Source organism: Episyrphus balteatus, chromosome 2 (genome assembly GCF_945859705.1).
Source record: "Episyrphus balteatus chromosome 2, idEpiBalt1.1, whole genome shotgun sequence".
Taxonomy (NCBI): Eukaryota; Metazoa; Arthropoda; class Insecta; order Diptera; family Syrphidae; genus Episyrphus; species Episyrphus balteatus.
The window spans coordinates 21363030-21376440 of NC_079135.1; the positions used below are offsets into that span (position 1 = coordinate 21363030).

The following is a 13411-nucleotide window of genomic DNA, read 5'->3' on the forward strand; positions in this document are numbered from 1 at the left end:
ACCAGAGTTATGCACGACAAAGTTATGAAAAACCGAAGTTATGAAAAACTGAATTTTTGAAAAACCAGAGTTATGACCACAAGCTATGAAACGTAATTTTTGGATTGGCAACCATTGAGAGAAACGATATACGGGAAGAAAGTACCAAAAAGCTAGAGCGTGTCGGTTGGGTCGAGACAAGAGAGGTGTCTATTCCCCCCGTTTAGCCGGGAGAGGCAATTTTCTAAAATATTGACTTTATTTGGAAAACAAAATTATAAAAAAAGTACTTCTCAATGGTTGCCAACTCAAAAACGACGTTTCATAGCATTAGTGTTCATAACTCTGTCGCTCATAACTCTAGTATTCATAACTTTGTCGGCTTCCCTTTTTGCGAGGTATGGGACATTTTCCTAAAGGGCCATTTTAAGCCAACTTCCTCTACTACTCAATAATAAATGTCATTCACTCTCGAACCTAGTCGCTTCATCTTCTCTTTAATTCTTTCCTATTCAACAATGAAAAAGAATCATCCTACCAAGATTCCAAAACCCATAAATTGTTCCAAATGTAAATTTCAATGTGCACTTATATTTTCTGAAGCCGATAGACAAGAAATTTGTAAAAGATATTGGGCATTTGCCGACTATAAAAGACAAAAAGACTTTATTCTAAAATTTGTCGAATCAAACTTACCAAAACATAGACAAGTAGAATTGAATGGAGGAAATCGGCGCCAACTATCAAAGGCATATTATTTAGAAAACATTTCTGGAAGACATCGAGTATGTGCAAGTTTTTTTGAAAAAACACTTTGCATTTCAAATGGACCAATAAATACTGCTGTTCTAAATTCTGATTTTGGTTCATTTACGGGCTCGGATGAAAGGGGTCGAAAAGAGCCTGGCAATAAGACAAGTCAAGCTGTAATATCTTTGGTGAAACTTCATATTGAAAGTTTTCCAATTGTGGAATATGTAAGAGGTTCATCCAAGAAATTGTACATAGACAAAGATTTGTCTTTAAGGAAAATGTATGATTTGTATCGAAATGGTTTTTGCCATGAACATAGCATTGGTGAAAGTGAAATTGTCAGTGAAAAACATACAGAAGAATATTTTGTGAAAAATATAACTATTCGTTTTTCAAACCAAAAAATAACCTAGTGGAACTTGTATGACCAAGATTCGGAAGGAGTAAAGAAAAGGCCTTGAACAAGAGTTTCCATTCTATTATGATGAGAAAAATCAATGCAATAAAGCAAAAGAAAATGAAAAACTCGGATTTTCCGATTTCTATAAACTCCAAGAGCTGGCAAATAGCACTTACTACTAAAAATAAAGACCTAGCTGAAAATGACGACAAAGTTTCGTGGTCAAAAATAAAGTCCACACAACTCGGTTTATAAAAAGATAAATGTTGCTGGCTGAGGTCGATGAAAATACCAATTTCATAAGCATTAAGACAAATTATCTTATAAAGCTTTGCAATATGCAGGTTTAATTCGAGAGGAAGTAATTTGGTGGTATAAGAGTTTACCCATAGTCAATCTGTAGCAGCCTGAGCGCTTACCAGAGCCTGCAACAACTGACGAAAAAGATGATGAAAATAATATAATAGTTTATTATTCTATGAAATAAATTTGTTTTTTTTTAAATAAACATGTTTCATTTTATATTATCTTCATTTAAGTTTACCAGCCTGCCAGGAAAAGTTCATCATGGACAGCCATAACTTCAAGGAAGTAAACGACTTCGTCTACGAACAACGACTTCCGAAGGTCACCTTAAGTAAGTAAGTACTTACACGAAACGGGATTTATGTTTTTCAACAGAGCACCTCGATGCAGGATTCTAATAAAATTTAAAAGTTTTCCACTCAGAGGATGAGTAGTAATACCTTGCTAGAGCCGAATATCATACAACGTTTCGATATGATCCTTATCATATTTACTTACATACAATGTCAATTCATTGTACAGCCTGAAAAAAAGAACATTATTTCGCCCTCATCAGCAAAACCAACGTAACAAGAAAGAACAACATCGATATCCGAAGATTCAATACCTATCAACAGAATAAATCGAACCGCAGTGTTTGTCAAGAAGAAACTAAGCAACAGTGATAATCCATCAACTTAAACATTTTTCATCCCGAAAAATATAGGGTAAAATTATCTTTTCCTCTAAGCACACCTTAAAATTTTATTTCTTATCGGTAGATTTCGCGTTTTCCTCGAATAAAACAAAAGTAAAAATTTCTAAACGTACTGTTTGGCAATAAGAGAGAGCCAATTACGATGGCTTGACAATTTCTTGCGAAAGTTTAATTGGTCATTGTGCTTTCTCGACGAAAACGCTTATGTATCTATGATATCTCAAAATATTATCCTAAACGGCATTAAAAATTTTATTCCTCACAGAGAGTATCAACCCCGAAGAAAAATCGTGGTTCAATTCGATTTATAAAGATAATGGTGAGAGAAGAATGTTTTCGAGAGTATAAAAACGACCCTACATCTACAGTAGAAAACCAATTGGAGTTCAAACGGAACACGGACAGAAATATCTGTAAAGATCACATTCGGTTAACCAAATTTTTGTATGAAAGACAGATAAGGTACAAAATAATAGGGTAGCAAAAATGTTTCTTTTCTGTCAAGAACATCAAAAACTCAACCACATCATCGATCTCGCTCGCTGGTTTGTTCAACGATTTTCCTATTATCAGTTCCCTTGACAAAGCATACTTGCTGGCAACACAATTTACTGTAAATTCTACGCTTTCAAATAGTAACTTGGCTTGCAAAACTTCATGAAGCACATATTTTTCGCTAGCTCGGTAGATCTAGACAACATTGTTAAATCAGGATGTGAGAATCGAGTAGAATTCAATGCTTCGAAAACCCAATGCTATCTTTTGTCGTTGAAATTCAATATACTCCCATTGCTATTATACATATGAAACCGAAAAGCTGTTAGTATTAGGCGTATGTTTTAATTATGATCTACTTTGGAACGACCACATATTGCAAGTTGCCAAAAATGCTGCTAAGTAGGTACTTAGGTTTTCTCAAAAGGTGCAGGAAATTATTCAGCCCTTCTAACTTGTCTTCAATCTATAAATCCGTCCTAAAGCCTAGTACATACTTGTGTTTGTGAAGCAAGTCGTGAAGTGAATTCATACAATTTTTGTTTCTTTTTCGGAAAATATATAGGGAGAGTAGATTCATAAGTGAAAGAGATTCCCGTACATTTTGCACGTGAACTACTTCACGTCGTGAAGCAAAACTCCCCAATTTTTTTTTCACCACGAAAGTTCACAGGAACGTTCACGGGTGACCAAAAAAAAATGTATGGATTGACAATTGACTTCACGACTTGCTTCACCACGTGTGTATTAGGCTTTTAAACTAGAGTATAATTCACATATTTGGTGAGGTGATTCCCAAACATCTTTGCACCTACTAGATGGAGTACAAAACAGAGCATCAAAACTGTTTGGTGATGGTGCAGTTACTGAATCAATGGATTCTCTTGAACATTATCGAAATGTCACCTTTCTTTATTTTATCGGTTTTTTTTTTTGTAAAGTAGCTAGTTGCTACTTTCCTTAAAAAATTTAACCGCAACACCCTTCTCGCTAGGAACGCCTATAAGTACTACGAAACAAACTTCGTCAAATATAGAGACTCATATCAGAACTTGATTCTTTTTTTTAACAGTAATGTTTTTATTGTGATTTTACTACTGCTGTAGAATTTAAAATCTCTATAACATTTAAATTCTCTTTATTCATCGAAAATGGTTACCTCGTCCCCTGAATTGAAAATCTCAAATTTTCGATTTTTTTCCTCTTTATACACCACAAGATTCATCGCAGTGCCAAATTCCAAATTTCTACGATAGCGGGAAGTTCTCTATAATTTTGATGATCAGTCAGTGAGTCAGTTACGGTTTTTGAGATCTTTGAAGCCCTATATAACTTCAAAACTACTCATCATAAGTAGCTGAAATTTTGTTAGGAGTTTGGTTTTTACCAGTTTAACGAATGAAGCGATTCTGAAATTTCTGGCATCTTTGGTATGGAAGTTAGAGTCAAAAGTTAGGTCAAAAGTGGCCCGAGTTATTTCCTGTAAATAAAGATGTAGTGCCAAAGTTGCTACAGAACCGTGTCCCTGCCCCTTGATATTCTCCAGATTTATTTACAGCTTCAAAGAGTTTATCATGAAAGTAAGGTGCAATGCTGTGATTTATAACAAAAATATTTAAAAAATGATACAGATAAAAATCCCTGACCGCTTTCCAAATTCATTAATTTTCCATGCCCAAAATTGTGCTCCCAGACTTTCCAGTTAAACGGACATGAGTATTAACCACACACCTAATAACAAAAGAAACTGTCTACAAAAAGCAATCTATTAGAATTCCAAAAACCTTCCACAATTTTTAAAAGTCCCATGGACACCTACTTAAAAAAAAAAAAAAAAACAATACAATTTTAGTCCAGCAGAATACCCTGCTTACAGTTTTTTTTTTATTGTTATATGTGACTTTCCACATAAAATCATGTAAACATATTTATATAATTATTTGTTATATGAAAAAAAAAAATAGTCTTAAAAATCTATGTTCTTGTGTTTTAACATAAAATTCAATAATTTTTTAAAATCTAAAAAAAAAATCTATTTTGCAGCCTTTCCCTTCTTTTGTTTGTTGTTTGGCTTCGGCTTACCAGCGGGCTTACCAGCTGGCTTTTTACTCGCAGCAGGAGCTGGTTGTGGTTTGTGTGGGGGGAAGGGTTTCTTTGCTTTCGGTTTGGGTGCATCATCGCTACCATTTTCTTTAGCGGGCTTCTTCTTTGGCGCCGGTTTAGCTTTCTTGGGTGATGGCGCAACTTCAGCTTTAATCTTTTTTTCAGAGGCTGGTGCTTTGACACCATTCGCCGCCTTTTTCGGCTTGCCTGCGGACTTTGGTGGTTTGCCTACAGGCTTTTCTGGTTTGCCTTCTGGTTTAGGTGCTTTAACAGCTCCTTCCTTTGCCGGCCCAGTTCTAGCAAATCGAATCATCAATTTTGTGCCATCCAATTCCAATTTCCTCGCGACATTATTCTTAGCATCCACAGTCGATGGCAAAGTGATGCTGGCAACCATTTGATCCTTAAACTTCTTCTTTGCCGGGTTAATCTGAATGTCAACAGAATCAGGGAATAATTCCTTGATCCTTGAAACCGAAACAGTCTTTGGCAGATTCAAAATGACAATAGTCGATGTGTATTCCCTTGGTAAATTGCCAATTTTCAAATTCTGTTTCCGCAACAAATTCTTGGCCAATTTCATTTCGCTGTTTTTGATCTTTTTTTCAATTAATTTATTAATAAAATCTTGATTATCAGTTTTGGGTAAAGAAACAACAATCTTTTTGTCATTTTTACTTAATTCTTTCAAAGCAACGTCACGATTTTCAGTCGATTCGAAATCAATTAAACAAAAACGAGCATGCTTTTGTCGTGGTTTGTGGACTTTAGTTACAAGAGGAGATAGTGCTTTAACCATTGCTTCGCAATCTTCGAATTTTTCTGGTAGCTTTTCAGGGAAACGGATGTAAAGTTGTTTGTTAACACGTTTAGCATTTCGCGATTTAATGGCTTCGGTGATTTTGGTGACAACGCCACGAGATAGTTTAGCTTTTTTGGATAGCTTTTCAGCTGGAATATCTTTATCGTCATCAACTTCATCACTATCGTCATCGGATTCGGTGGCACTTGCATTAACATCGAGTTCTTCGTCGTCACCAGAATCAGCACCATTTTGGCTCATGGTTTCCTCGCCCTCGTCGGAGGATTCTTCTTGATTCATTTCAATATCTTCATTTTCTGATGATGACATGGCGCTAGAAAATAAATAAATAATACAAATTATTATGAAAGCTAGTGGATATTTTAAATTTAAGTATTCTTACATTTTGTTTTAGTTTTTTTTTCTATTAATATAACTTAAAATAAAATTTTAATGCTGGAAACTAGTTTCAGCAATGCTTTTTTTGAAAAAATGTGGTTTTTCAAACACGCACGTGCGTTGCAAATGTCAATTTTTTTTATTGAAAAATCTAGTACAATATAGTTTTTATGAAAAATGGAGGTTGAATGGTATAATGAAAGCATTCAGGTATTTTGATTACTTTTTGTATATCTAAATGTTAGGTTACATTTGAATAATTTTTCAGCATCTTTAGGCCATGTGTGAATTGCGTTAAAAATTTGTTTTTTTTTTTGTTTTTAAGCCTACCCGTCAAACAATTTTGCTTCTATAAAGCTTAAAAGATGCTTTTGTTGCTTCTGTAAAGCATTATAGAAGCAAAAATGCTACTAGGGTAGTACGCAGCTGAAGGGAAAAGCCTAGTACGCAGATCGCGCTAAAATTTATCTTTCATACAAATTTTCTCCAAAGATAAATTTTAGCGAGGATTTTTAGCCAGGTAGTACGCAGTTCACGCGCTAAATTCGAATTCTCATCTACTACTTTTGCAAAAAGTCTCCACTCAATTTAGCTCGCGAAATAATGCTCAGCGCATTTTTTCACAGATAAATTTTGACATTTTTGTGGTTGTTGTTGTTGCTGCAAGGAATAAGAGGCAAAAAAAACCTTGGAATATATAAAAGAAGAGGAATAAAACAAAATGAGAGCGTAAAAAAGGTATTCCGCAGGTAAAAAAAATGTAATGTAATATTTAATGTAAGCTGGTATAAGTAAATGAAACTGTGATTCAGCCGTTATTTTTAAATTTAAATTTATCTTGGCTTTTAGCGAACGCGTGTAGAGATAAAAATTGTCGAGATAAAATTTAGTTTAGCGCGATCTGCGTACTGGGCTAAACGAAAAATTTTGAAGTCTCCAAACTCAACAACGAACATGTTAACAAAAAAATACCATCGGATATTATAGCAAAGTAAAAATAATAAAAGTACAAATCAAAAACTTCAAGAAAAAACATCAGAAAATAAGTTTTAAAGTCAAAATAAAACCAAAATAATTTAGTTCAAGATTTCGTTAAAGAAATTTTGTATGGAAAATTTCGTTTTGCATCAGCAGCGTACCAGGCTTTAAAACTTATTTTCTAATGTTTTTTTTCTTGAATTTTTGCGTTTTCATTTTTATTTTTTTTTACTTTGACCCGATGGTATTTTTTCGTTAACATATTCGCTGTTGATTTTTCCCAACTTCAGTAAAGGTATTATAGAAGCTACATTTTAGGTTTTTATTTTAAGCCTAGTACGTAGATCAGGAAAAATTTCATTGACCTACTATATATGGACTGCTAGTCGTTTGACTTTTCCATACAAAAATTGAAAAAAAAAAATGATTCCACATCTTTCTAGCTCTACTAGCGGTATAACTTTAGACGGCGAAAAGAGGAAACTTTTAGTGAATGACATCTGTCGTTAAAAGGTAGTGCTTTCTCTGTTTTTCTATATTTGTTCCTTTCGCACTTCGTCAAAAATGTTGCACTTATTCTCCGCTTTTTTTTAGGGCGCTAGTATCGCGAAGAAACAAGTGGAACCAACCTGAATATGCTTCTAGCAGTCCATATATATTAAGTCAATGAAAAATTTTATTTCTCATAAAAATTTTTTCTCGGGACAAAATTTTGTCTTGAATATTTTTCCAAGCAGTACGCAGTTCATGCGCAAAATTTACTAATTTGGAGCCGCTGTAAAAAAAATTCTCCCCTTAAATTTGCACGGACAAATATTCAAAGCATTATTCGGCCTGCAAAATTTTGATAAGAAAAAAAAAATTAAACAAAATTGAAAAAAAATTCAAACAAAATGAAGGTGGACTCTTTAATAAAATACTTGGAAAGTGAAGACGAAATTAATAAAACTCAGAATCAAATAAAAAAAAAAAATTCAACTTAATTTGAAGGATGTAAAAAATTTGTAAATTGATAGAATTTACTTGATTTCTCCAACTTTAATGAAAACGATCCCGATAGAAAGCAGGATGACTTGTTTTTATTGTTTTGCGTTTAAAATTGGTCCTGAACAATTTTACTTCACCTCAAATGAAAAACTTCGAAAATTAGGTCAGTTAAAATTTCAAATTAGGTAAATTTGTTTTCCATACCATTTTGAAGTTCGAAATGAGATACATAATTTGCGAAATTATCTCATTTGAGCTGTGGAAACAGGCTATAAACACGGCTAGATTGTTGGGCATGGAAAAAGGAGAACGATATACAAGTTGGACCCTTTAAATAACTGCTGGAACACAATGCAAAATTGGAGCCGGAGCCGTAACTGGAATCGGAAAAGCTGTCAAAAGTTTTCGTACGTTTCACAAAAAGTAAGCACACAATTATGTCGTACAGCTTTTTGATGTTATTTGGTATATTTGTAGTATACAACCACATCAAATTTCTCAAAAAATATTTTTTTGTTCACTTTTATTTCTTAAATACACCTAATATTAGGTGTGTTTTTTTGTTTATCTATATAGATTTTGTGCAAAAAAACGACATCGAGATTTTTGAAATCAAAACAATTTACGTGTTAAAAACAACAAAAACTTTATCTGTATAGATTTTTGAAAAATCCAGATAATTATCCAGATAAAAACAGTAGTGCCAAGGTACTTTATTTGTTGTGTTCATACAAAAATATCTGAAAATATTAACAAAAAAAAAGCGGAGAAAACGAAGTTTGAAAAAAACTCTCATAGAAAAAAATAATCAAAAATTTGTTTGACATGATTGCATTGAAATGTTAATATCTCGAGATATACGCAATGCACTTTTCAGATAAAAGTCTTAAATGGATCCTGATAAGATTGTTGAACAGATATGTATATAAAATTACCAAAGTTTTTTCGAAAAATTAGAAATAAAAATAAAAAAGTTTTCACATTTAATTTTTAAAAAATCGAAAAAAAATTCAATATGGCTACCTTCAAACGCTTATAACACAAGAACGACGCAACTAATGTTAATGGTCATGGTCTTAAAATGTAGCTAAGAATATACAGATAATTTATGGTTTTTTGTGAAAAAAACAATTTTTTTGAATCCAACATGGATGCCATGGCCATATGAAAATTTTTGTTTGCATCCAACATGGATGTAATGGCCTTCCCACTTCGGAGTTAAAATAAAAAAAAAAACAAAAGCAACATTTTTGACAGACAGCTGCCAAAGTATATGTACAGTGATGCCAAATGTTTGCATGGATTTCAAAAATCCCGATGTCGTTTTTTTGCACAAAATCTATATAGATAAACAAAAAAACACACCTATTATATCAAAGTCATTTGACAATTGTGCGCTAAAATTACTGGCAAATTCCCAGTCGTGTAAATCCGGCACAAGAAACAATTACAATTCGTATGATTTTTTCACAGAAAAATTGGACTAATGAGAAAAATAATTTTTTCACCTTTGTTCTTCTGTTAAAAGTGGCTAATGTATTAAGGCTTAAGGCTTAACTACATTCACCACTTTTTGAAAAAGAACAAAAGTGAAAATATTTTTTTTGTATAGAAATTGTTTTTTAGACCAAAAAATAAGCTCTCTACATCATTTGTTTAAATTTTCGAGTCCGTTTTAAAATTTTCACTTTTGTACTTTTTCACTTTTTGAGCCAATGTAGTTGGCTTTAAAGAAGAACTATTCATATTTTTTTCCATAAACTGCCACATGTAAACCCATTTAAAGTAGTACTTACATCGATTCAATTTTTACAGAATTTTAATTGGTATAATAGAAAGAGAAACACCAAAAACCCATTCGAGTAAATGAGAAAATCTGTCAAACATTTTTTTTCCACTTGAATGACAGTCGAACAAATTTTCTGATAAAAAATCTAAAAATTTTTGTAAAAATAAAATTATTATCAAAAACTTATTCCAAATATATTTAATAAAAAATGACTTTAATCGATAATATTCGTGATTGGTTTACCGATGATTCTGCACGAAATAAAAATGCATCAATATTATCTGGATTTTTGGTAAAAAAAAAAACAAAAATATATAAAATTTTCATTTTTTTTTGTCTCTACATCTGAGTCACCTGTGAAAATGATTTGTTGTTTTTTTTTTTTCTGAATCTTTTGTTTACGACAAAAAAAAACAGTTCTTTGCTGGTTGGTGGTTCCTTATCGATGCCATGTCAGTTGACCCCAAACACCAAATTACCACGGGTCAAGTGTTTGTTGGAATATTTGGGACAATTAGTTTCTTTATGGTCAATACTGTTAAGAATTCTCATGTAAGTGTTACACACAAACACACTTTGTTGGGACGCAATTTAAGTCCTTTGTTTTTCCTTTTTTTCTAATTCTTTTGTCATTCCCTAATTCTATTAGATAAATGAAAATTCCGATGAATCTGGAGCAAGAGTAGCCAAAATCTGGCTTTTAATTGGTTTTGTTATGGGATTTGCTTCTGTCATTGCTGCCGTTTGGATTATGATTGATGATTTTATTAATAATCGTAAGTTCACTTCAATTAGTGATGGGAACTATCGAATGATTTGAACTATCGATAGTTAGTAACTGAATGATTTGAACTATCGAATAGTTCATTCATTCATTTATTCATTCGAATAAAAACTATCGAATAAAACTATCGAATAAAAAAAAACTATTCGAATGAAAAAAACTGTCGAATAAAAAAAAACTCTCGACTGAAAAGGTAAAGTATCTTAAGTCGACTTAAGATGTTTCGCGTTTTTTTGTTGAACCTCAGTGCCATCTTAAAGGCCTACAGTTCTGTCTTATCGGCATCTTTCTATCTCACCCCTTTGCTTTTGTATGCACAAAAACAATTTCATCTTATGTTCAAAAGACACATATTCAAATCCTTAAGTAGACTTAAGATTATATTGGGTTAAGACTTTTTTTTATTATTGTGAAATCTTAAATTATCTTATGTTGACTTAAGATATTTTCGCGCGTGCAAGCAGAAACAAAAAGTCATCCTTAAGTTGATATAAGATAAAATATTTTAAAAACTTCCGAAAGAGTGTGAAAAGGCAAATCATCTTATGTAAACTTAAGATATTGGAAATTAATATAAAATACAATTTATGCCAAATTATCTTAAGTCATATTTAACGTATTTAAGTCCTTATAACGTGAAAATATTAAAAATATCTTTTTGAAATAAATTTAATAAAAAAGATCATAAAATTTGACATCTAAATGTTTTATACAATTAAATCTACACTTGAAAGAATTTTTGGGAGGCAGCTTTGAAGGCTTGGCCACACCGGAGGGTACGCGGTAGAGGTACAGGTAACGGTACGGGTATTTGTATGGAAAAAATTCCAAACTGACACATCAACGTTCGGGTGTGGAATTTTTTTAATACAAATATCGTTGCCGCTACCCGTACCGCTACCGCGTACCCTCCGGTGTGGCCAAGCCTTGAAGTTTGTTTTTGCTCTCCTGAAAAATCATCAAAATTGACATAAGATACTTTACCTTTTTGTCGAGAACTATTCGAATGAATGATTTAAAACTATCAAAGAAATGAATATTGTACAACTATCGATAGTTTGATAGTTTTTATTCGATAGTTCCCATCACTAACTTCAATACTTCCCTCATTTCATAACAATTTATGTATTTTTGTAAATTTTCAGCTAAAAAAGATAATTGGCCAGGAGTTGCTTTGCTGATGCAAAATGTCTTTATTCTTGTTGGCAGTTTAGTTTATAAATTCGGTCGCAACGAAGAAAATTGGAATGATTCGTAAATTTGTCGAAGTCTATTTCGATTTTTTTTAGGAATCTTTAGCATTTACGTTTTTATTTACAAAATTTAAAAGAAAATGATTTTTTTTTTATTTTGTAATAATGTATAATCATTAAATCATAAAATTATTCATATTTATTTCTTAAAAAAAAAAACAAAAAAAAAAAGAACAAAAAAAAAACATCAATCTCAGATACAAAATTCGTAAAATTAACTATAAACAAAAAAATATATAAAATACGATAAAAAAAATTTGTCATGGTAAAGTTATACAATATATAGAAATGAACGCAATAGCGTTATTAATGTAAGTTAATGAAAGTTTAATGGAAAATAAATAAATACCTAATACATATAAATTAACGAAATAAAAACTAAGCTAATTCGTTTTTAAAAACTTTAAACGATTTTTTTTTTCAATCTTGTTTTCTCTTATTTAATCTTCTTATCAAAAGTCAAGGGAATGTGGTTCGATGTCTTGCCATTCTTTCAAAACCCTTTTTTCCAAGCATTTTCGTTCAAAATTGAATTATAAGCAAAGGAAGGCTTAGTACATTAAGGCTAGACCAAACCGGAAGGTATACACGGTAGCGGTACGGGTACTTGTATGAAAAAAATTCCATACTGGAACATCAATGTTTAGGTGTAGAATTTTTTTCATACAAGTACCCGTACCGCTACCGCGTAGACCTACCGGTGTGGTCTAGCCTTTAACCACATATGTAACTAATTTCTGAAAAAAAAACTTTGTCTACTTAAAAACGCTTGAAATCTTTCAAAAAAAGCTAATACAAAATTATTTTCTTAAAAATCATTTTTAATGTGTCTTGAAGCTAATTTGACCTTTGGTGGTTCATAACGAAAGTGAAGTTTTGAAATAATCAAACATTCTTTCAAGAGTTGAAAAGAAAACTGCTTTGCAAATACGTGGTTAACGTGGTCACTATAACCACATACTCAAACATTTTTATACAAGGTTTTGATGGTCTGTAAAGTGTAAGGTCTGTCTCCTGCTTGACGTCAAATTTATATTGACCTCTATTTAGAGTTTTGTCAGAATAATAAATAAAATGTTAAATTAATGAATGATATTTTTAATAAAGCGAAGATGATCATTCATTCTATTCAACATGTACTCTTCCTTACATATCTATTATTTATTATCAAATGCTGTAAACTTAAGGGCATGATGACGATCCAATTAAATTTTCTTGCAAATTGTGCCGTGGTTAAGCCACGAAGATCCAATGAGTATCATTGTATTCATGATCCTGAACTTTGCAGACAATTTGTCTGCTGAGGTTTGGACAGCCACCAAAGTCGCAAAACTCGTCTGATTTTGAAAAATTAAACGCCAATCTCTTCGTTAAATTCAAATCTAGGGGCGATATTTTTTATTTTTTTTTTTATTTGTCAAAAAAAAAGTTATGACCAAAAAACGCAAAAAACACCAAAAAGTTATTAAACAAATTTTGGACTTTCGTCAAAAATATTGCCCCTAGATTTTTATAAAACAAAGCGATTGCCATTTGTTTTATGAAAATCAGTCCATTATTACAGTGGTGACGAAAGTCCAAAATTTAAAAAATAATTTTGTTGATGTTTTTTTTTTTGCCCCTAGATTTTGATTTAACGAAGCGATTTGCGTTTAATTTTTCAAAATCAATTGAGTTTTGCGACTT

General features: G+C 31.9%; 2 protein-coding genes across 2 annotated transcripts in view; one reads left to right on the forward strand and one right to left on the reverse strand.

Annotated features, from left to right (window-relative positions):
- The window catches only part of LOC129912480 (transmembrane protein 50B), a 78725-nt gene extending 66897 nt beyond the window's left edge, over nt 1-11828 (forward strand). Inside the window, exons 2-5 of the mRNA XM_055990742.1 lie at nt 9862-9980; nt 10106-10240; nt 10338-10464; nt 11618-11828. Of these exons, the coding sequence (XP_055846717.1) occupies nt 9897-9980; nt 10106-10240; nt 10338-10464; nt 11618-11730 (459 nt within the window). The 5' untranslated portion in view covers nt 9862-9896 and the 3' untranslated portion in view covers nt 11731-11828. The remainder of the gene's footprint in view (nt 1-9861; nt 9981-10105; nt 10241-10337; nt 10465-11617) is intronic.
- Nucleotides 4482-6072, reverse strand: LOC129912476 (nucleolar protein dao-5). The gene is made up of 2 exons (XM_055990736.1): nt 5939-6072; nt 4482-5869 (listed from the first exon to the last, which is right to left on the reverse strand). Exon 2 carries the CDS (start codon nt 5863-5865, stop codon nt 4663-4665), a length of 1203 nt encoding a protein of 400 aa, XP_055846711.1. The 5' UTR covers nt 5866-5869; nt 5939-6072; the 3' UTR covers nt 4482-4662.
- Nucleotides 11829-13411: the final 1583 nt, after the last annotated feature.